General features: G+C 40.5%; 1 protein-coding gene across 3 annotated transcripts in view; it reads left to right on the forward strand.

The window, feature by feature from the left end:
• The first annotated feature begins 21,963 nt into the window (after window positions 1–21,963).
• LOC124596222 (RNA-binding protein lark) overlaps window positions 21,964–25,189 on the forward strand; it is a 38,821-nt gene continuing 35,595 nt past the window's right edge. For 2 of the 3 annotated variants that reach the window (XM_047135278.1, XM_047135280.1), the window contains exons 1-2: window positions 21,964–22,118; window positions 22,791–22,951. In XM_047135278.1, coding sequence (XP_046991234.1) covers window positions 22,808–22,951 — 144 coding nt within the window. In that variant the 5' untranslated portion in view covers window positions 21,964–22,118; window positions 22,791–22,807. Of the gene's footprint in view, window positions 22,119–22,468; window positions 22,493–22,790; window positions 22,952–25,189 lie in introns of those variants that run through there. The other variant, XM_047135279.1, reaches the window with a different exon arrangement.

Genomic DNA, 25,189 nt, shown 5'->3' on the forward strand with positions numbered 1-25,189 from the left:
CTGCAGAAAAAAAAAGACAGACAGTGCCGTCACACGTGCACCATCAGTAATTTGGCGGCTAAATTCAGTAAGAGCCAATCATAATGATCCATTCAGTCACAAGACATTCTTTGTGCTGGGATAAAGGAGCCTATGGGGCAATATATTGTGGTTGGATGCTGTCCCCCATCCACCATTGTGACATTAGGACATCTGCAGTAGCTGTAGGACACCGAAAATTCCAGCCATTTTTCTCTTCTGTAGGACAGTGCTTCGAATTCTATTTGCATAATTGTTCTGATTTTCGTGTCTATGCTTAGACGATGCTCTCTTTCCAAACAATAATACTTTTATGATTAATGGTGTTTTCGCAAGCGTGCACATACATGATGAAGGCTTTTAGCGGTGAGAACATTTACCGTTTCTGAGACATATGTTGAAAGCAGGACATTATGATTTCCAGGAAACGTAGCACAGGATGTCTCATTAGGACCATCAGGGAGAATGCATTTGGTGTTATTCTGCACTATTTTCGTAAACAGGTCCTTTTAGGGGAAGAATTTCCATGCAGACAAGCTGAGACATGACGAAAGCTCCTACAGCAACAACAAAAGCGACCGTTAACTATTTCTGTGACACTTCACGATTTCCTAGAGGAAGACTTGGCTCTTATTTATGTAGACGTGAGACATCAGTATAACACTGACAACCTTTCAGCTGTTCTTGCGCGGATGAGTCACTATGGAAACATCTCGCTCAGCAATTAGGCCAGTGCAGGACTAGCAAATATGCACTGTGGCTAGGTAAACACGTGCATGTGGTTAGGGCCGTCCTGTTAGGATCGCTGGGAAGAATGCATCCTGTGTTATTCTGGGAAGTGATACAAAAGATTCCTATAGCGCATCCAGATGGAGATTTGGCTGTTATTTACATCGGCATGAGACGTCAGTATAACACTGGCAACCTTTTAGCTGCGCCTACGAGGGTGAGTCGGTAGGTAACAATCTCGCGGCTATGTGTTATCACGCCAGCAACGGTGCCTAAGCAAACACGTGGGAACTGCCAGAGGTGTCTTGCATGTGGGACGGATAGGACTAGCATGAGTGCGCCACCCCGGTGCCTCTGTAGGGATCAGTCCGCTGACACATTGGGGTTGAATTTCTTAACGATATTTCGAAAGCTTTTTCACCTACAATGAGTGTTTGTGCACTGCACTATTTTCGGTTGTTTAAGCGTTGTGAGCGTGTTTGCAGAGTGTTATATAAGCATTATTTTGCCTATTCTATGTGTAATGAAAGTGTCTGTTGCATTATTTTGTGAACATGTCTGTGGGCTGACCAATGCATTATTTGGACAGTTTACAATAAGTGAGCATGTGTGCAGAGGGTTTTACATGCATTACTTTGAGAATTTATGAATTGTTTGTGTATCTGTACACCAGTGTAATGCACTATTTAGGTAATTTACAAGGAGTTTGTAGGTCCGTAGGCTGTGCAATGCATTATTTCGACAGTTTACAATTAGTGAGATTGTTTGCAGAGCGTAATACATGCATTGTTTTGACAATTTACGAGTTGTTTTCGTGTCTGCACATCATTGTACTGCATTATTTCAGTGATTTTCGGGTAGTTCGCAGGTCTATAGGCTATTTACTGTGACCCAAAGAACGCCAAGGCGAGTATTTTGTATCAGTGTAATAAATAAACTACCTGAAATTCGTCCCTAAAGAAATTGTTCCAACTTCCCACTGAAAAATAAATAAAAGTACACTCCTTCCCCTCTCCAGCAGCTGGACACAGAGTCATTTCCCACAATTTTTTCCCAGGCCACCATCGGACGACAGTGCCTTCTGGTTGCAATACTGTATACTAGGTCAGTTGGATTACAGACCTCATGATGAACACACTGGATGGAGCTACTGCCTGTGAGAACTCCAACTGTTTAAATAAACACTGCATGCAAAATAAAGACTTATGTCCATCCTATCCAGCAGCCCAGCTCAGGCTGAGTCCTTTTCCTGCCAATTCCAAAGACGAGGTGGTGGTCAGATGTCTTATGTTAGTCGAGGTAGCCCAATTGACCTATTTTCCCGCCAAACTTTTCCCAACACTTTCTTAGGTTAGTGCAGGTAGCCCAAGTGACCTTTTTACTTCCAAAATTTGAATGTCCCATCATTTCCGTGGAGGGGGGGAGGGATGGGGGAGGGGAGGGGATTAGGTTAGTGGAGGTAGCCCAATTGACCTATTTTCCCAACAAAATTTGAACTTCCAACCATGAAGTCATTGCAACGTTGCCGCCATCCTGAATAAATTTGGGAATAATGTTGAGGGGGCCATGCCCCAGTTGTCCCACTGCTACTGATGGAATGAGTGTATGTTTGTTGACATATTCTGTGATAAAAAAAGAGAGACAGGAGTGGATCTGAATTTGGTGAAGGTAGATTGTATGACGAATTCCAACAGGTACTAGTGAGTAGTAACAGCAACAACAATGTAAGTGAAGGTAATGAAAATAATTTTGTATTGGAGAAATTAGTTGCAGCTATCTGTGAAGGCAGTGAAGCAGTAGTCTCATCAACTGAAGATGAATTTTGTGGTATATCAATGGAAGAATGTGAAGCTTTTATTATGAGTCCACGGGAGTGGATGATTTATTGTTGATGGGATGCAAAGGTGATATTTGAGAGGGTCAAGTTGCGCAAGTTGAGGCTACTGATTTAGATACCTCAGAGGAAGGAGTCTGTGCATTTATTTCTGTTGATGGAAGTGAACCAGTGACTCTTGATGAAACTATAAGTTACGAGTGGATGTAAAAGGACGAATGGGAAAATATTGTGTTAGGTAGTTGATCAGAACGCAAAGTGTTAGAGAAATCTGAGAGGAGAGAAAATGTTATGGATACAGAGGGAGTTCCGAGTTTGGCGCAATTCGAGTGAAATGTGAATTAATATGTGGTTCAATGTGGTAATGGCAGTTTGAGTGGTGTATCGGGGGGAGGTTGACGAATTTATTGGTGATGATTTCTATAATGTGTCGACAGATATAATGGATGTTTTATATAATGAATCTTATGAGTTATTGGAAGATGTTAATGGACTTAAGTGTGATAAAGTTTCTATTGATTCAGCGAAAATAAGTGTGGATTTGTTTAAGAGTAAAGAGACTTTAAGCTGTGTGGTTAATTGAGAGATTGTTGAAGCTACTGGTATCATTAGTTCAGAGGAAGGGAACAGTATATCTGACGCTTACAAGGATGATAAGCCAAAGAATTTTGAGGGTTATTTAAAGCCAGAGATGATTTAGAGGTGGATTGGGAGAAAATAGAAGTGGATAATGGGGAAAATGTTTGTTTAGGTGGTAATGTTAGGGCTGAATGGTACAGCAAGGAATAAAAAGACTACTCTATAACTGATTGGAAATTGTATAGGAAAATTTTGAAGTCATTACTACCTCACTGGTGGATACAGCAGAAATATAAAGTATTAGGTATTGATAGGAGGAAAGACAAAACCAGGCAAAGGAAGTGTTTAATGAATTGTTTGATGGCGATACTGAAATGAGGGTTGGTCTAATGTTGCAATGAGTATAAAAGATATGGAGGAGATAGGAAAGAATATGAAAATGATCTTTTGAGAGAACAATGTTCAGAGAAAGGCAACATTAAAAATGAGCAGTCTGCAAGTGAAATGACCGATGTTGATGAAGAAAGAAAATGTGGATTTCTTGAACCAAAAAGTGATGTGCCAACAATAGCCACAATGTTTATCGGTAAACGTTGGAGTCTGTTGGTGAATGAGGAAAGAGGCTTTGCATTCCAGCGGTTGAAAAAACGCAAAAAAGTGAGAGTCAAAAGATACACAGGCAGGATAAATATAAGCAGCACCTTGTAGAAGAAGAATGTGATGTGTAAATAAGTGTATTATCATGTTTAGTTTAAGCAATTTTTGGGGAGGGGGGGGATATTTCTGTTTTGTGTAAGGGGTAATTTAAGATGTAAGGTGTATGGAGGCACTATTTAGTGCAAGGAGATTGTCGACATTTGGCTACACGACTCTTGGTGGGTGGAGGTAGGGAGAAAATAATTAATTCCGTTATATGCGAAAGAGAGGGATAAATTCTACTGTACATAAGATTTGGTGGGACATTCCAAAGTGTTATTTAAACGTGCTACTTGTAGTATTTTGGATGGTGCTACGTGTAGTATTTTGGATGGGTTTCTCGTGTTATATACAAGATTTGTTCAAAAAATTCTGGACCATTCGTAATTTCGCGCCAGTGATTTAATGGAGCGGAATTCGGTTGGCATCCCAGCACACGCCTCTGTTAAATGTGTAACTGCTGGAAGTTTAATTGTTGTATCTCTGTAGCACAGTTTGCGAATTTCGAGATGGCAGAGCTAGAGGAACAACGGGTTTGCATTAAATCTTGCATGAATCTCAAGAAAGCCTTTACAGAGACGCATCAAATAATGCAGGAATACTACAGCGATGAGTTCTTAAGCCGTACTTGGTCTTACGAATGGTTCATACAGTTTAAGAATAACCAGACCCTCGTTCAATACCCCCTACCACGTCTACCGACTACGCTCATGTTAGGAACGTCAACGACATTGTGTGTGTCAATCGAAGACTGCCTGTCCGAGAGATTGCAGAAGAATGTATCATTTCAGTCGGATCATGTCTTGAAATCCTGACACAGCAATTTGGAATGCATCGTGTTGCCGGCAGGTTCGTCCCAAGGCTCATGAATCAAGACCAGAAAGACGCTGGTCTCGCAATCTGAAGAGCTTATTACGCACGTGAGATCGAGATGTTCCTTAAGAGAATCATAACTAGATGAGACGTGAGTCTATGGTTATGATGTTGAGACCAAGGTTTTAATCTTCACAATGGGTCAGGAAAGGGTCCCCAAGACCAAAAAAGCAAGTCAGACCAAGTCAAATGTCAAGGCCATGCTGACAGTTTTATTTGACTTTGAAGGATTATTTCATAATTAATTCGTGCCATAGAGACAAACTGTTAATCAATGGTACTGTCGAGACGTGTACAGTGCGTGCGAAAAAATGAGAGAAGAAAATGGCCTGAAATGTGGCGAGACGATTCATGCTTCTTGCATCACGATAAGACACTCGCGGGTTCATTCCCAGTGGTGAGTGACAACTGCACAAAAAACGAAATTACTGTGCTGCTTCATCCTCCTTGCTCTCCAGACCTGGCCCCTGCTGACTTGTTTTTGTTTCCAAAGTTGAAAACCCCATTGAAAGGACGAAGATTTGCAACGACAGACGAGATAAAACAAAATTCGCAGATCGCGCTTCGCGCAATCCAGCCTGAGGCGTACCAAGAGTGCTTCTGGAAGTGGAAACCCTGTTAGAAGCGGTGTATCACTTGTGGAGGAGAGTATTTTGAAGGAGACGATGCACAAAAAGTAAAATGTAAGCGTAGAAAAGTTTTGTGGCCAAAGTTCAGGGTTTTTTTGAACAGATCTCGTATGTATTTTATATATGAATATTGTTCACATAAAATTTAATGCATGGACGTCACCTGACTTCATTAAAATTTTAATTGCTTATGGGATTAGAACGTGTAGCTACGCACAAGTATAAGCAAAGTTTTGGAGGTACAGTTCATTGAATAACTATAATATACGTTAATTTGGAAGAGTTTTGAATAGATTTGTGTACATAAAAATTATGGGGACAGCTCCATAATATGTTTAAGACGTTAATTCTGGAGGTAACTGTTTTTTCTGCATATAGTATATGGAATTTAGAAGGCATTTATCTGCTGAGTTCAAAGGACATTTCAGTGTGTGATATCTGCACAAGTTAGTATTAGTTTTAAATTTGTTATTGACTCTAAAATTAAGGGAAATGGTAAAATGTTAGTTGATTTATGGTGTGAAACAAATTTTGTAGCACTAAAGACGTGTTTTCCACTGAGAACATGGACAGAGTGGTTGAAATGTTGATTTGATTCAAATGTGTTATCCTACACTGTAAATCTTTTTTTTTTTTTTTTTTTTTTTTGCTTGCCTTCCTGTTAGTAATGTATTGATTCTTTTGTAAAGTCTCGTCGCCAGTTTTATAAAGGCCTCATCGCTACTGCTGTGGAGGCGAAGCTCATGAGTTCGTGAAACAGCTTCTGGTGCAATACTCCACTAAGAATTTCTCTGTGCCACTGTTACACAGCTATACCCCAGGGTTGGGTAACAGGATAGGAGAACGAAGGTTCTACAACACTTCAACAGAAATAAATTCATACAAATGTATTAAAAAGTGTTCTTATCTTTGTGACTTGTTGAATGATTAAGCCTGCAACACTGCATGCAATATAACACAAAAAAGGCCCTCACTAGCTAAGTGAAAATAATCGCTGGTAGTCTTCACAGTACATAGCAAATGCCATTTACAGCAACTGTCTCTTCACTTCTAAGTGTTCACTAAACGACATTCCCTGTGTAAGTCAGCCCTGAACGAAGATCCATAACCATGTGGGCGAGAGCTGCGCTGATGGAACTCGCGCAAGCGGTGAGTCTGTGGCACTGGCACCAGCTCGTATCTTTGCGCCTGTGGTGCTTCTGCCCTAGATGTGCCTTGTTCAGACGACACAGCACTCCTCTCCCCCAAACCGACGCACTGTCGTCATGTACAGCCAGGCACCATAACGATGGTGAGTGGGAGGCGTGGGTGTTGGAACCAGTGTTGGGCCAGTGACTGTTGCTGTAGCCAATACTGAATCACTGCTCGCACCCTAACATACGTCTTGAGACTGCGAGGGAACATCAGCAGAAAAACGATGCAGAAGGTGCGTCCCAGCACCCATTGGCAGGGCATCCTCTTGATGGCGTGAATCCATAACAGCATTTTCCTGACTGGACGCCCCTTGGTAGGCCTCGGCGTGGGGTTGATCCAGCGGTAGCGGCTTGGCAGGCGCCGCCAGAAGTCCGCTAGTGGACGGATGCAGCGTCGGATCTATGCCCATCGGCTGGGATTCCGGAAACAGCGCTGTGTGACCCCACTCTGATGGAGAGCGCTTGAGCTGCGACGACCAGAAAGCCAGGAATCTGAACATACGAGATGTGGTAGAACTCTGCAAGCGACAAGGACGAATTTAATTTAGGTGGCGCTTCTGTAATCCTACAGGATCTCGAATCTGAAACATATGCAAACCAAGTGAATTAGTAATGACACTGTGTTCAAAAAATGGTTGAAATGGCTCTGAGCACTATGGGACTTAACATCTATGGTCATCAGTCCCCTAGAACTACTTAAACCTAACTAATCTAAGGACATCACACAACACCCAGTCATCACGAGACAGAGATAATCCCTGACCCCGCCGGAAATCGAACCCGGGAACCCGGGCGTGGGAAGCGAGAACGCTACCGCACGACCACGAGCTGCGGACGACACTGTGTTCCCATGACTGCTTTCTGCCATAGATTCTGTAAAACACAGGTTGGTTAATCTGATATATTGGTTGACTGGAGTCTGTAGGCGCCGACCGCAGCAGGGGAAGTTGCAAATGCAAGAATGTGCAGTGGCGTCGCCCATGTAGCAATTCTGCGGGCGGAGGGCCATTGCGGCGATGCGAGTGATAAGTGGACAAGAAGCGAAGCAAAGTTTGTTCGCATGGACGATGCAAGCGAAGTTTGTCCATTTGCTGTTTGAATGTGCAAACAAAACGTTCAGCCTCACCATTCGATTGTGGGTGGAATGGTTCCGAGGTGAGATGGCATATGCCATTAGCTGTACAGAAATCTTCAAATTCTGTAGAGACAAATTGAGGTCTGTTTTCCGTGACGAGCAATTCAGGCAGACCTTCGATGCAGAATATGGATTGAAGTGCTTCCAAAGTGGAGTGAGATGTTGTCCATGACATGGGAGCAACAAAGGGGAATTTACAATATGCGTCGACAGCTACTAACCAGCGTGTGTTCCAGTAAGGGCCAGGAAAGTCTACGTGCACGCACTGACAAGGTGCCTCTGCCTTGGACCGCTTAAAAAAGCGTTGTGGAGGGGTGGCCTCATGTTCCGCACACGCTTGACACCGTTCAGGCATCCTGTTTATTTGCGCGTCCATGCCAAACCATATGCAGTATCTGGGCGCTAATTCTTTTGTGTGAACGACACCCCAATGACCTTGGAGCAATAAGCTGAGTACATGTCTTTGGAATAATTTTGTTATCACCACACGCGAAGGTCCTGATGGTGTGAAGCAAAATGACACCATCAACAACAGAAAGATCATGTCGACGTGCAAAATATCGACGAACAATGGGGCGAACAATGTGCTTGATAGAAAATGGCCATCCGGTACGAATATCTGGCCAAAATTTGCAAATCGAGATCGTAAGAAGTGGCCTGAATTACATTGCTATAATTCAGGGGAAACTGCTCGAGAATGTCAGTTTCTTGTGCATGAAATTGAAAACATGCTACTTCAGAAGTGTCGAAGTCAGCATCAGGTCCCACAGGTAGACGCGAGAGTATCGGCATTCCCATGCTGAGAAGAAGTGGGCCAATAAATGATCTTGTGCTGGTAGTGGGAGAGAAGAAGAACCCACCGTTGCAGTTTCTGAGCAGTACAAAAAGGAATCGGTTTGGCCAGATTGAAGAAGGACTGCAAATGCTTATGGCCCGTGACCTAATAGAACTTTAGACCATATAAGTACTGGTGAAATTTAGTCATTACGAAAATGATGGCCTTAAGCTTCCTTTTCTATTTGGAGTTCTGCTGATCTTTGTTCAGAAGCTTGGAAGCGAAGGCAATAGGCCTCACTGACGAACCAACCCGGTGTGACAAAATAGCGGCAATTTCACAGGATTATGCGTCCATGGCCAAAACGAGAGGTTTTTTTTTTGCATCGAAATGAACCAAACATCGATCAATAAGCAACGCCACTTTGAGTTTCTAAAAGGCAATGTCACAATCTTGAGACCAAAAAAAAGGAACATTTTTGCGGCGAAGGCGATGCGAAGGAGCCGCTTTACGAGCCGCGTTAGGGTTGAAGCTACTGTAATAATTGAGCTTCCCTAAGACAGATTGCAATTCTTTGACATTCTGAAGCAGTTTGAGATTACGTATTGCTTGCAAATGTGCCTGTGTCGGATGAACACCTCGAAAATTTATAACATGACCTAATTATTCTACTTCTGTCTGGAAAAAGACACACTTTTCTTTATTACATTTGCGTCCTGCCTCAGACAAAACCTGAAATGAAGTGTGCAAGCTGGCAAGATGTTCTGCTGTGCAGCCAGAAAAAACAATATCGTCCAGGTAATTTGGACATAATGGTACAGAAGTAGTCAGCTGTTCTAGGTAACGTTGAAGAACGGCAGGTGCTGATGCGCTACCGAAAAGCAAACGAAGAACCTTCAAAAATCCTAAATGTGTATTGATGACAAACACATTTTGCGAAGATTCATCAAGAGGAATCTGAAGGTAGGCATTGCGAAGGGCAATTTTTTAAAAATAGCGACCTGCGCCTAAAGTTATCCATGAGTTCGTCAGGTCGGGGCAATAGATCAGTATCCACAGCCGTCTGAGGATTGACAGTGGCTTCGAAACCAGCACAAATCATAGATTTTCCCGATGGTCTGCGAACTTAAACTACTGGAGAAGACGACTGACATGCAGAGACTGGTGCGATTATGTGATTTTCTTGCCAGTAAGCCAGTTCTTTTGCAACCTGTTCATGAAGTGTAATTGTCACTGAACGTGGTTTGAAAAACGGCGGCTGTGCCTTGTCTTTAAGCATAATGTGTGCTACAAAGTTATTGGCTTTACCTACACCAGGAGCAAACAGTTCTTGAAATTCATCACAGAGCTTAGCAATACTGTCACTTGAATTGAAATGAGACACAGCTAATACACTGGCGTTCGCCTGGATAGCTGCGTGGTCTAATGTGCTGCTTCCCGAGCGGGAAGGCGTGTCTGTCCCCAGCACGAATCCGCCCGGCGGATTAATGTCGAGGTCCAGTGTGCCGGCCAGCCTGTGGATGGCTTTTAAGGTGGTTTTCCATCTACCTTGGCAAATGCGGTCTGGTTCCCCTTATTTCGCCTCCGTTGCACTATGTCAGTGATTGATGTGCAAACACTGTCTCCACGTACTTGTACACCATAATCACTCTACCTCGCGAACATTCGGGGTTACACTCGCCTGGTATGAGATGTTCCCTGGGTGGGGGGTCCACTGGAGGCCGAACCGCACAATAACCCTGGGTTCAGTGTGGGGCAGCGGTGGGTTGGGTGAACTGCTGTGGCTTGCTGTGGGGTTGTGAACCGCTGAGAGTTCTGGTGGGACGAAGCCTCTCTGTGGTTTCTAGGTCCCTGATTTCGATACACAATACACAGCACACAACAGCACATTGGCCACACTGTTTAGACAGACAAGTCGAACAAGTCAAGACCAAAAATGTTAACCGATTGTCTACTTCGTAGCACTTGAAAGGGAGCTGTCTTCTGCAGATTCTGATACGTGCCTGCAATGTTAAGTGTTGCTATCTCTGGAATGTTCTGGCCATTGTACACTGTACACGTATTTATATATTGGCACAGTTATTGACACAGTTTTGATTTGCTTTAAAGTTCGTAAGTTTCATAGTTTAACAAGAACACTGATACACCAGTATCTACCTGAAGTGTTACTGTATAGCCTGCAGTTACTAAAGGTATATACAATTTGTTAGAGAGACCTTGCACACGGAACCAGTGTTCTGAATAACTGCACATGATTGTTCATGGGAGCAACCTCTTTTGAATTCACAACATGCACCGGCATGTTTCACATTGTGATTTGTGGATTTTTTACTTTTCAAGCAAACACTTTCTTCATGTCCAGTTCGGTGGCAGAAGTAGCAAGTGGCTTGACGTGACGGGCAGTGTTCATGTTTATGTCCTGAATAGCATCGGAGCAAGATTTTGAACCACACTGTTGGTGAGCAAAGCGCAGCTTGAGTTTAACCTGTCGACGTGTTACAGCGTGCTGCCTGCGAGGCTGTTTGTGTGCCGTTAAGCACCACGTAGCACTAGAGCTATTGCCGCTTTCCCGTTCTACAGCACAAATATTACCAGACTGCTGGTAATCAGTGATCTGCAATACCTGCCCAAGAGTACGATCAGAATATTTCAGAATTTGTTCTCTGATCCCATTGTTTGCCACATTCTGTGTGATTGCATCCCTGATCGTACATTCACAGTAATATTGTCCATATTCAGAACGGAACTTGCATTTCCGCGATAATCCTTGTAATTCACTGATGGTATGCTTGTCCTGGCTGCTTCTTTAAACGAAAGACTTAGATCTGGCAGCCTCAATGTTGCTACGGTCTTCATAGTATTTATTTAACGCACTGACTAATGTCTCAAATTGGACGTCTTCAGGCCGTGATGTAGGAAAGAATTTTGTAAGCGTCCTATACACGGAGACACCCACGATGGAAGGGCAACAAAGCCTGTGTCACAGTACCTGAGATTCGGTGGGCTGCTAGGTGGGCCCTGAATTATACAGTATACTCCGTCAAGTCTTTTGCGTTTTCGTCGAAGGTGCTATATGGCGGCAGGAACTATGGCACGGAAGTTGAGGGCGTGGTTGCCGACAAGCTGCCTACTGTTTGAGCTGCCGCTCGTTTGTAAAGAATTGTTTCATGATTTCGGTTAGCTTCTGAAGTGACTGCATCTGAAACTGAAGGAACGTATTAATATCCTGATGCGACTGTACATCAACATTAGGCAATGGTTCGGTAGGAACAGATAGAATTGATGGAGACTGTGGATTTGGAGCCGAAGTCGGTGCAGGCATAAGTGATGGTTGCGTCACGGGATAGTGAATTGTAAATTGCTGTGGGTAGTACGTGGGGTTGACATCATAACTAGTTAGACACAAAGGCAAAAGGCGTGATGCACATGACTTGCTCCCACAACTACGCGACTGGAACAGGAAAGGGAAGTAATGACAGTGGCACGTAAAGTGCCCTCCGCCACACACCGTTGGGTGGCTTGCGGAGTATCAATGTAGATGTAGATGTAGATGTAGAACAAAAAATGCCACAAATGTGCAGGGATGGATTAGAAGAAACGAGAAAAATAAGAGCACTTTAAATTGGAAGCAAAAGGCACACCTTGGTAACACGTCACCTTGTCGACAGTTTTGTAAAGTTTTGGAAAAGCCTTGTCGCTTTTGCTGTGGAGGTAGCTACCACTGTGGAGGCCGAGCTTGTGAGTTCGAAAACGGCTTCTGGTGCAGTACACTACTAAGACAATTTCTACCTGCCACTGTTGCACAGCTGTGCCCCAGGTTTGTGTAAGAGGACAGGAGAACAAAGGTTGTGCAACACTCCAACAAATTAGTAACAACGTCACACAGCTGAGTTGAAAAGGTTTACTTATCTTTGTGACTTGTTGAATGTTAAGTCTGCAACATTGCATGTAATGTAATGCAAAAAAGGCCCTCAATGGCTAAGTGCAAAAATCTTAGGTAAACTTCACAGTACATAGCAAATGCAATTTACAACAATGGTCTGTTCACTTCTCAGAGTTTACTAAATAACGCTCCCTACCTAAGTCAGCCCTGGACGATGATGTATAACTAAGTGGGTGAGAGCTGCTCTTCTGTCTTCGGAGTAGGCTTCTGTTCATTAGCGTCCGGTCATTGGCAGATTGTACGCGGCCAGCCATTAGCCGAGGCGAAGTCGATATCTTCACCCTCAGCGCCACCTGTGGCGCTGATGGAACTCGCGCAAGTGGCGAGTCTCTATGGAACTAGCACCAGCTCGCATTTTTGAGCCTGTGGTGCTTTTGCCCTGGCTGTGTCTTGTTCGGACGACACAGCAGATTCCACTGGGAAGGGCGTTTGGCATTCAGTGCCTGATCTGTGGGGATTGAGGAAGTCATATGATTTTTGGTAACTAAACCAGTACATTTTGGACAGCAATCGTCCTCCAGCACTAATGGTGACTGCAGATTTATGCAGGTTTGGCTTACTATGCGGTCAAGGTGGTCATGAATGTCTGCAGTGGGGGCTGGACTGCGAGGCATCTAAACGTCAAAGCTAGAACACTGATTGTGTGTTGTGTTGTTGGTGGTGAAGTGTTACAGTGTGGTCAAACCAAAAAGGTGCTATCAAATCAGCGGACAGCACAAAAACCTGAGTACAAATCCAGTTGATCCAGTTGACTCGAAAGTTTCTTTAAATTAATGTTTCCTGTTTTATTTCAGCAGTTATTAATATGCAGTAGTTTTTTAATCTGTGTTACAGTTAGAAAATTTAAGCTGATAAGAAGTTATGATGTATCCTAGAACGTATGTGCTGTTACATACTCCACCACAGATATACTAACAATATTGTCCTGAAAAGCAAGTAAGCTCTTCTGTCTATTATGTTATGTATATATTTATTGTGTTATGTAAGTACACCAAATTTGGTGTGACTTAATGTGCCAAATTAGCAAGGTAATGTGCCGCATTAAGTGGAGGTGTGTCGCGTTATGTCTATCCAGGTGAGCTAATCAGTCACGTAGAACTGCTGTGAGGTAGGGTGAATTTCATGCATGGCTGAATGTTAGCAGGCCCAGGACGCAGGGGGCGCCATGGTCATCCCAGGTAGTTGACTGTTTTTGGCCAGCCAAGTGCAAAGACGATGACAGCATCGCTGGAAATGGGTGAATCCAAGAGATGGAAATTTGAACGGCTGATGCTCGCATTGCTTTAGCGCAGAATAAGCTCCAGGAAATGGCGGAGTGTCAGGCAGACTTAAAGATGGCCAAGATACAGCTCTTTGAAATTCAACAATAACTCACATCAAATAGTAATGTAAATCTGAATACATGTGCGATCTCAGAAAAATGAGGCACATACGTAACACAATAATATCTCAATATCTTTAAAACTACAGAAGTTAATTTCTCACAGCAAATAAAGAGTTTCACAATGACCCTCTGAATTAACAACTTTTAATGACTTCATGCGATTTCAACAAACCTTGTCTCAGATGATAGCATTGCACTATGGCTATTATCCCTGAAAGCTAAGTAGATGTATCTATTTTATGTATTGATTAATAATGTCTGTTACATCTTTTTCATTACACAAACGTTTGTCCGAACATTATAGTCCCCACATTTATGCAGCAAATGAATGCTGCATGAATGTCTCATATTTTGTCCCACTTGTTCTTTTTTTTTATTTCATGAATAGTTCACTATTGTGCCAGTAACTTTATTTAAATATTGATCGCATGTGCTGTTAAAAAGTGTGCTAATTTAAATATGGTCAGTTGCATCTATTAGCGGACACCACAACTGAAAAGAGGATCAAAATATGTCTCTGTCAAGGTGGCATAAATAATTGTTTAATAATATTTAGCGATAATCTGTACTCATTTAATGTGAGGGCACCTCCACAAGAATACTGGTTTATTTATTTATGAACCAACTATTATTTATATTTGTAAATAATCTAAGTTTAAACGAATGTATACAACATTTCTTTTATTTAAATATTGTTGTAATATATTAGTTTAATGTGCAAAAGTGGTCATGTTGAATCAAATCATGTCTGTAGAGCTTGAGAACGATGTATTTTTGGTGGGTGTGGCCTTCAGCCAACAAGAGTTGGCCAATGGCAAAACACTACTGTAGTCAAGTGAATATTAGGGCTTTTCGAGTGAAGAGCTCAATGGTGCGATTCTGGACACTTTGTGGCGAGTTTAGGAAGAAGTAAGACCAGTCTAGAGTAATGTGGGTGATTCAGTCGTATAGCTATGGACAGGAAAGCACATACCTGCGGCTAGCCCTATGACTACATTGAACTATTCTTTTAAAACCGAGCCATGCATAGCACAGTACCTAAATACGAGCGATATCAGACAAAGTCATAACTGGGTTATTCATATGGGACCCTGTTTAGAAGAGTAACTATTCGAACAGTTACCATCAGGTAACGTCACAAGTCTTCTACTAGCAAATCTCTTAAACTTATTACAGTGTGTTGAGTTTTACTGTCATCGTGCATGAATCCATTAGCTCAAAACCAGATTGATACTCGTGAAAGATTGTCTTTAATCACAGTGTGAAGGATATTGATGTCTGAACTGACACTGAAAAAAGTGGTATCACCAGCATAGAGAATGGGAGTATTTACATAAAAATGGCAGATTATTTATCATTAGAATAAATAACAAAGGATCCAATATTGAACCTTGTGGCACTCCACACCTAATTTCAGCGGTCTGTGGTCTCTCCTTCTCAGTAGACACAATTTGTTTACGATGATAAAGGAATTATTCAAAAATGTTACATAGTTTGTTGCTAATGATTCCATAATGAACTGATTTTCTGAGAAGTGAAGAATGTTCTATACAGTCGAAAGCCTTGTTAATATCGCAAGATATAGCCAGAGGAAAGTTTTTCTCGTCATAAGTGCTAAGCACCTTTTTAGTCGAAGTGTAGCTCCTATGAAGTGTAGACCTACCCTTCCTAAAGCCAAAATGTGCGGTGGAAAGAATGTTATTATACTCCAAATAATCATGTAACTGGTAACAGACGACGGATTCTAAATCTCTAGGTAAAGCTGGTGTCAGACATACTGGGGACAATGTCTATCTTTCTTCCTATAAATAGGCACAGCTCTTGATAATTTTAACTCCTTTGGAAGTACAACTTCATTTAAACATTTATTTAGACAATAAGTAAAAGAAATTACTAGACAACCAACTACCTTTATCAACAAGTTAATAGAAAAATAATATCAATCTTCACTATCAGAAGGCCTACAATTATTTATAATATTTAAAACAGCATGTGGTGTTACCCAAAAAAATTACTTTCACTCCATTGCTCATATTATGATATTTTATGATATCATATACTATTCATGAGGCATAAAAATGCTTTTACAAAAGTTATTAAATTCAACTGGTGATACAATGATAGCCTCTTTTTGTTGCTTTTGGCCAGTGAGTGTATTATACTCCATGCTTTCTTGTATTTATTTTTTGACGACTCTATACTGAAAAAGTTACCATACATTGTTGCTTACCCTCACTGACTGCATGTTTACGATCCTTTCGAGCTCTTACACATCTGAGTGTACCCATATCTGTTTTGTATTGTCTATAAAAACCCAAATACATTAACAATCTGTTTTCAGTACTGGTTAGTTGGGAAGTACACCATGCGTTCTTATGCATATGTGTGTTTCTGATGGGATTGGCTTTACAATTGTACTGAGGGAAGTTGGTCTCGAAAATATTTATGGAAGCATAAAAAAATCTGTCAAAGATTATATTAGCAGAACAGTTACTATTATTGTTAAACAAATCTTTCCACTCATAGTTACCGAGCAAGGTGGCGCAGTGGTTAGCACACTGGACTCGCATTCGGGAGAACGACAGTTCAATCCCGTGTCCGGCCATCCTGATTTAGGTTTTCCGTGATTTCCCTAAATCGCTCCAGGCAAATGCCGGGATGGTCCCTCTGAAAGAGCACGGCCGACTCCCTTCCCCGTCCTTCCGTAATCCAATGAGACCGATGACCTCAATGTTTGGTCTCTTCCTCCAAACAACCCAACCCCAACCCAACTCATAGCTCTCGAGTTAAATCATAAAACTGACAATTTTGCCCTACATTATTGCTCTTGTAATGGCCACTTCAGGCTCTTTGAGTTCTTTCGACTTCATGTCAGGCTTACTTATTTCTACCCAAATTGAATCAAGATCTGAGAAAGCAAAAACAGCTACATTAAATCTCTACTAACTTTCATAACTACATTGTCAAGACAAGTAGCCTCTCTTGTAGTTGGCAGCTATGGGAATGCCTCTATCTGAAATCCATTATGGAATATTTTGTTGTGACGTGACGTGATGGCCAATGTGAATTGGCATTTATTGCGAATCCTAAATAATTTTTCACTTTCAGATAACTGACAGCTCTTATGGAAGATCACACAGTGGAAAAAACATACAAGTCATCATGTAAAATTCTCGAATTGCCAAAAAACAAGGTAAAATGATTAAAATAAAGATTAGAAAAGAACAAAATCCGTTACTATAAAGTGAGTGAGAGCAGCGACAATAAGTTAATTTCCGATTTTAGCTGATGACGACACTGTCAAAATTTTCTTTCCGGGAAACTTTGATGGTGACATGACGTGACATGAAGGTCTGTAGATGTCGTGCGTGAATGTCGCCCGATGTACAATCTCCAGTTAGCAGCTGCTTAAGCTCTGTTCCCGGAATAGCGCGGGAAACGCGTTGTACGAAACCAGAATAACACCTAACCATGTGAGTTTTGAGCAGTGAGCGAGCTTAACTTGGGAATACATTTTCAAGAGGGCAGGAAGAGTGACAGATGCAACTACAGACAGCAGTTACAAGATTTCGTATGATCTGTGTATGCAAATGAGGAAGGACAAAAAAGTGAGACGACATCAATTCCGAATTTATATCCAGATTTTGCTTATCAAAGTAAGCCATAGTTCATCTTTTCAATCTTACACATGAGAAACTGGAGCATATGACAGATCGATGAGACTATTTTTCTGTTTTCTAAAATAATACTGTTTATTTGTGGCAGTATGCATTTGATTTCAGTACTTCATGAATTATGTCATGTTATTTATATAAATCAGCGACATTAAAATGACGATTCATGCCAAATAGTCTTATTTATACGACATGTGTTATAATTGCTGCAGTAGTGGAAAGGACTGTTTCATTTTATTTATCAGTGCCTTAATAGACTTAACCAAATCAAAGAACCACGCCAGTTATGGATACTGTTTGTTCTAACAGCTGTTACAGTTTTAGACAAAAACATTGATTTTCCATGTAGAAAACGTTTTGATAAAAGGGTAGTGTTCCAGTTTCATTCAGCCACATTGCTTCAATAGCAGAAAATGTTGTTCTTCACTGTTTTCTATTAGGAATTACCATTTTCGTAAACGTCACAGCAGTGTGATAAGAACTTTTGCCTTTTAGAGAAATTAATAGGATTACAGGCCCATTAATGTTTCAGAGCAAAAACATTGTCTCCCATCTACCATTACTCACTGAAGCCTGTGAACTATCTGTGCTTCAAAAAAATGGCTCTGAGCACTATGGGACTTAACATCTATGGCCATCAGTCCCCTAGAACTTAGAACTACTTAAACCTAACTAACCTAAGGATATCACACACATCCATGCCCGAGGCAGGATTCGAACCTGCGACTGTAGCAGCAGCCATCACGAGGCAGAGAAAATCCCTGACCCCGCCGGGAATCGAACCTGGGAACCCTGGCATGGGAAGCGAGAACGCTACCGCACGACCATGAGATGCGGGCAAATCTGTGCTTACTCAAGCTATGTTCAACACAGTAAGATTAACAGGAAAGCCAGTATTTAAAAAAAAATGGTGATGCTTCCTCAACTACGGAACATAGCTGTTGTGTTTCTCAGTTATCAGTATTATCCACATAAGTCCATTTATATTTATTGTAAGATAATAGCTATAAATACGTGTTATAGGATCAAAACAGGAATCTAGTTAATGAATTATGTTGCTGCAGAATGTGAAACTAGTGCCTGGAATGCACAGTTTTTATCTTTCCTTGAATATCAAGTTATTTTCAGTGTCTTCCTTTATTTTAGATTGTAGCTAGCTTAAGGTAACTTAAACTGAAATGTGTTATATTGCATTTCTGTGAAGTACCATTTTTCTGAAACTGATGGCTTACTATGACGTTTAATGTAACAAAAACTATGATAGTATACTAATGTCGAGAGTGCACTCAGTCAGAAAATATTGTTCACTCTTAACTCTCATTCGGACAACAACTTTCCATCTTTTAGTAGATGCGCCAGCCGGTGTGGCCAAGTGATTCTAGGCGCTTCAGTCTGCAACCGCACGACCGCTATGGTTGCAGGTTCGAATCCTGCCTCAGCCATGGATGTGTGTGATGTCCTTAGGTTAGTTAGGTTTACATAGTTCTAAGTTCTAGGGGACCGATGAGATCAGATGTTAAGTCCCATAGTGCTCAGAGCCTTTTTTTAGTGGATGCTACAGAGCAAAAAAAATTATACACAATCTAAAACTATCCCTGTACAGATATCATTTATTTGTGCTTACTCAAACTGGTTTTAACACAATAAAATTGACAAGAAAATCAGTCTTTTTAAGAAAGGTATGGGATATGGCTGCTGTGTTTCTCAGTCATTATTACTATCAACATAACCATAACAGTGGAAGGAGTGGCTAGCAAGTATTGTTTTTAAATTTCTTTTGAAGTGACAAACAAATTATGTTATTCTTTTTTCTTTCTTTAGGAAATGACTGTTCCACCAAGAAGTAGCTACTATTGACATTCAAATATTTGTCTCTGTGATTTTTTTCTGTCATTGGAGACGTCATTGGTACTGACAAGGGGACAGCTAGTAGAATTATTAAAAGAATCTGTGTGACATTGGACAACGTACATAAGAGACAGTTTTGTTAATTATTTCAGTTCTCTGTTACAATTAAGTGAAAAGAAAATAAACACATGTGTATGGAATAATGTACTTTTATTCTGAAATCATTCGTTTTATTTGTATATTCTGATCTCAATTTAGAATTTTGCTTTTTTTCAACCAATACAGTTCTTGTCATGCTACTTTTGAAGCAGCACCCCCAACTCTGCTAATTCTTGATATTTTTATTCTGAAAGCAAAACTGACAGTTTTATGCTGAGATGACTGTAGAAAAGGAAGAACGCAATGACAGTGTCATGCCTCCAGTTACTTCCCCTTCCCTCCAAGATTATATACAGTTGCTAAAGATGATTGCAGAAGTCAAAAGTATGTATGAAATAGCTACTGTTCCTCAAACACTTAGGGTGGGATACTATAACAGCCTCCAGTTTGGATATTTGCCGGAGGTACATTTCTATCCCAGGATTATAAAAAAGATAATGGTTGTTTAATGTAAATGTTGGCATCTTATACTTCACATTTACGCTAAATATATTTATTAATAATCATATCAAAGAAACAAGATTTATGTATGCCAAATAACTGCAAAAGTGGATGCACAATGTTAAGTAATTCAGCAAAGATACTTTTTATAGAAACCCCTTGCTGCTGCAATGATTTAATCCTTCTAAGACGTAAATACAACTGCAAGTTAGCCAGTAACACCACACAGGATTGTCAGCCAAATCAGTCTCAATGATATATATGTGTTGACATAGTTTTAGACTCTGAAAATACCAACTGTTTCACTAAGCAGGCAGCGTTTCACAGTTGCTTTTATATTATATCCTTACTTGGACTGCGGCATCCTTTCCTTGGCAATCTTTATCAAATTGTAAATTTGATTTATACAACTTGGAACTTACATTCCACATACGAGGCGCCACTGCTGCGTTTTCTAGGCGTAATATTTACTTATTTCTTTCTTGGGAGGAAAATATGTACACCTGTTTTAGGTCTGTTGATCTGTGTGAAGATGTTGATGAATCAAAACTGTTGCGTACTTTTTCCCATACTTTATTCAGAAATCTAAAAAGATCTCTTACTGGTCAAACAACAAATACCTGATCCTTTAACTAATTTTACGATAAATCGTATATTGTTATACATTCAAGTGCCCAGCAAACTTAGTTAACTGTTTTACACTATTGTTTTCATTGAATGAGACCGCAAAAGCTTTCATGTTTTCTGCTGCGCTCTTATACTCATCTGCAGTATCTACCAGCTTCAAAATATCCTCAAGGAGCAATTTTGCGATCTAGAACGCTTATCACTTGATGTTAGACATGCTATTTTTGCAGACGACGAATAAAGTAAATACGAAATTATGTAGGCGAAAATACTCTGTGTGCTCTTAACTTGTTGCCAACTAAACTGAATAGGAACGCTATTTTGGGAAATATTAACTGGGCAGTGAAATGGTATTGAACAGTGCACCTCCAAGTCTATTTATTTATTTGTTAAGCATCCATCCATCAAACATTTTTTGATATGGGATATAGCTTACTTTGTACATTACTGCGCAATTTCAAATACATGTTACATAACAGTAAGATTGATTCAGTACATAAATAATTTAACCACATGAGACAGAACAGTTTTTCATACCTCCACTCGTCTTTTCCAATTTGTTTTTAGTACTCACACTGTTTCCACCAGCTCAGCTTTGTTGATTTTTCGCATTTTTTATCGAATAGTTATCGACTATGAACTGTAGGTTCTCATTCTGATGTGTTTCGCCTGTTTGCTTACATTTTTCGATCACTGTTCTGTTCCTCATTTCGCGCGTAATTTTGCACTGTTCATTGTGTTCATTTTTCTGGGTAGCGAGTTGAAGTTTACTAACTTTAGATTCCAGCGTTTTAAGTTTCTTCAAGAGGCCACAGTTTTCATGTTTAAGCACATCTATAATTTCATTTTTTCTCGAAATCTCGTGCTATAATTACACAGTGTTGTCTGATGCTCTTCATTACCGGTACGAGTCTGCTTTGTTTTCCAACTTGTAGTTATGGGACGTACGTGTTTTAGTTTAATTGCATAAGCGCTGCAAGCACTTACACATTTCTGGCAAAACGTTTTGCATTTTACATAGTTTTATTTGCACACTATTTACTGAACGTATTTTACTCGTCGCCATCTTGTTCCAACTTGTTATCCCGTGGTTAGTCTATTCCTCGGTTAGCTACCACTGGATTTAACCCGAGATTGTACAGTTGGCCCATTGTTGTATGTTTTGACATGACTTAGCGTGACGTAATGGCAAGTATGAATTTGCCTGAGTTTCGCTAGTCGTCTTGGTCGCCCTGCATCTCTCAGAGTAAATTAATGTGTGAAAACTGCCTGTATCTTGGCCATTTATATAGTTTTTACGTCCTTTTTATATTGTTGCCTTTTTGTTAGAAACAATTCAGTCAATAGAACTGCTCAGATGGTTTCTACGTGGTGCGTATTAATGTGCAGTTGGTTTCGTGTGGATATTTCTCTTCGATTGTAGTTTATCTTTGGCTCAAATTGATGAACGCTGTCTGTCGTCACTACGCCATTTTCTCCTCTGGTGTCTTGTACGTAGTGGAAGGAGGAAGCGCCATTGCGGCATCGTCTTGTTTGGGTCTGATACTCAAATATTGCCGAGTATTAGCGTCTCATAAGCTGGTAACTGTTTCTTTATATGGAATTGAATATTTATGTTATTGAATTTGTTTATTACTTTTTGTCAGTGTGTTGTAATTGGTAATTCGTGTAGGCAGTGATACTCGTGGTGGAGCGGTAGGCCGCATTTTGAAGTATGATCAATATTTATAAGATTAGATTTTGCTGTTATGTGAGTGGAAGTGCTAGAGAGTTAACTTCAGTTACATTTATGTGTATAGGCAATAATCTTCAATTTTAAAATTTCGTTATTGAGGGCATTACCCCGCAGGCGCCATTTTAATTGTTCTGGATGCTACAGGAACGCCATTGGAGATACGGTGTGTGTTTTTGGAAAATTGTAAGGCAGTTCTAATTCAAAATCGGTAGATGAGTGGGTAAGTTGTGTTAAGATGAGTTGCATTATGATTGTTTAGTAGCTGGTGATGTTACGTTGGCAATTGTGGCAGTAAGGTTACTTCACCGGGTGGGAATTTGAATGGCGTTTATGGCACCGTGCAAGGCAAACGCGGAAGGCATAGAATAGCATGTTACGATTTTGGTAATGTATTTGCTAGTATATTTTTTATACTTCGCGCCGAGTAAAATTGGTTCCACTATTAAAACATTCTTCGGTTTCGAGTTACGGTAATACAACCTGGGCTTGTATTACATGTTTTGAAACTGTTGTTACAGGTCTGGTGCCACTCAAAATGCCAGGCTTCAGTAGTGTAGGCACATTCAAGATATTCGTCGGCAACTTGGCTGACAAAACTACTGTGGATGATATTAAGCCACTTTTTGAAAAATATGGAAAAGTCGTAGAATGTGACGTGGTGAAGAATTATGGATTCGTGGTAAGTATCAGATTTATGTGGCTGAGTTAAGCACTAATGTATAGTAAAATCTGTTCATAAATTTGATGCATTCGAACCAAGTGCTGTTATAATTCAGTAGTTGTAAATAGTACTATGAAAAGTGTTTGCATTGGATGGGTTTTCTACGATCTGCAAGTTTGAGGCTTTAACTGGAACGATTTAAGGTAAGTCTGAAGTGTATATAGTTTGTAGTCATGAGGAAGAACTGAAGGTACTTGCTGTATATGCATAATTATGTTTCCAACTATTCGTTGGTCTGAGTGATAGTATACTGCACGCAATTATCACTTTCTTAAAATCTTGGCTGTTGCAGGTACTGTTTTTCTGAGTTGATTTACAGTACCTCAGCTTAAAATACAAAATTATAAAAAAGTAATTTGTCATGGTCACTTGCCCTCGTTCAACACACGAACTGTTACCAACGGTGCCATGCAACAGAGGTCACGGACAATGTAACGGTGCTTCCATTGAATATTATTTAACTTACTGTATACTTGCATTCTGTGGTGTCGTACACTATTTCTGTAGGCAGCTCTAGACAGCAAGTATAAGACCAGCTGGAGTCCATCCTAAAATTTCACGTATGCAATTTTAGATTTTTCTGTTACTTGCAGCTGTTGGCAATTTATTGGTCACAGCCATTCAGCTGGCAGTATATAATAGCTAGTGAGTTGCACAGGTATTCGGCTGTTCCTTTTTTCTGAGTGTTGTGATTTTTGAGGTGTTAGGCGGGTATCTAAGAGCATACCGTAGATTGCAGGTATTTAAAGTATCATCCAATTTCATTTACAAAGCCAAGGAAATAACGAATAAGAATCTCATTGGCTCTTCAAACGTAGCTCGATTTGTCATAAGGTTGCACACTTGTTGACACACTGGACTGTCATTTGGATGGATAACAGAAGTTTGCGTTCGGTTATCCAGATATAGGTTTTCTGTGATTGCCTTAAAATCACTCCAGACAGGTGCTGGGATAGTACCTTCCCTTCACCGTACTACAAGAAGTCGGATGTACTCCCTCTCTTAGCCATAATTCATGTTTTCCTTCGCTTTGTCAAATTAGTTCAACCTAGTGCTACTTTTTTACTTTTGCTGCAAATTGGTTATCAAATGATATTGATGAGGAGATTGTGAAGGTTGTGACATCGGCGTTGCAACAAATTTATGAAATTTGTTACCTTCAGGAGATGGCGGTCAAGATACTGTACTCTTTAAACATTTTTCCTAAATGCTGACTAAACTTGAGTCATCCATCATGGCAAATCTACTCTAAAATAATCTGTACTAAAGTGTGTGTCAAGGTGTATAGGTGGACAAGAAAAATCCTGAATTGCCCCTATGAAAATACATGTTTTCTGCATTGACAGTACCTTCACCTGGAGCTGTGAAGCTTACCAGTCCTTTGGTGAAAGTTCAATACACTGGTGATGTAGAACTTCCTGCCACTTCATGAAACGAAACACAGTGAAAACGTGTATTTTAATGGTCTTTGGTGCACAGCAGCATGTACACTTTGTGTTCTCATATTATGAAATTATAAATAAGAATTCTGCCAAATACAGGACATTAGGTTCCGAAATTGCTGAAATAGAGATTGCAATGTACTTTTGTCAATCGTCTGCCAGTAAGAGTAGATATTCAGCATAGGCCACATGTTGTAGTCAGCCAACAGCAACATCACTGTTAAATAGTGTGAACAGTGTGTAAATTAATGTACATATACAATAGTTACAAAGAAAGCCAAGCTTTCATGTGTAATATTTGTCCTTTTTCTGCATGATGATATCCTTTAGGATATATCAGACACAAATGTACCAGTAAAATTTTAAATGGATGGTCTTCTGGGCTTGGAATTTCTCAGTGGATTGGCCTCAGTGTGTTAAGTTTTCAGTACAAGTCAAATGCTCTGTGGTTTAAGAAATTCAACGCACATTCTCACACATTGTAATTGATCTTGTGTCAAAAGTTTGAAAGTAGCCCTCAAACTACCATTCAGAATATTTTCCCATGAATTGTTTGAAATAGGTTCGTTTGAACAGTTGCCAGAGAATGCCAGAAAACAGGTGCTACTGCACATGGTGCAGCTGTGATATAGGAAGTCCATGCTTGGTGTTTGGCCTACTTATACTCTCTTTGATGCATTTCTGTTTGGAATTTCATGGGTACTGTGTGTAGAGAGGAATGGTTAAGTGTTTAGCTTTGACCAGCATAAGAAAA

Source organism: Schistocerca americana, chromosome 2 (genome assembly GCF_021461395.2).
Source record: "Schistocerca americana isolate TAMUIC-IGC-003095 chromosome 2, iqSchAmer2.1, whole genome shotgun sequence".
Lineage (NCBI taxonomy): Eukaryota > Metazoa > Arthropoda > Insecta > Orthoptera > Acrididae > Schistocerca > Schistocerca americana.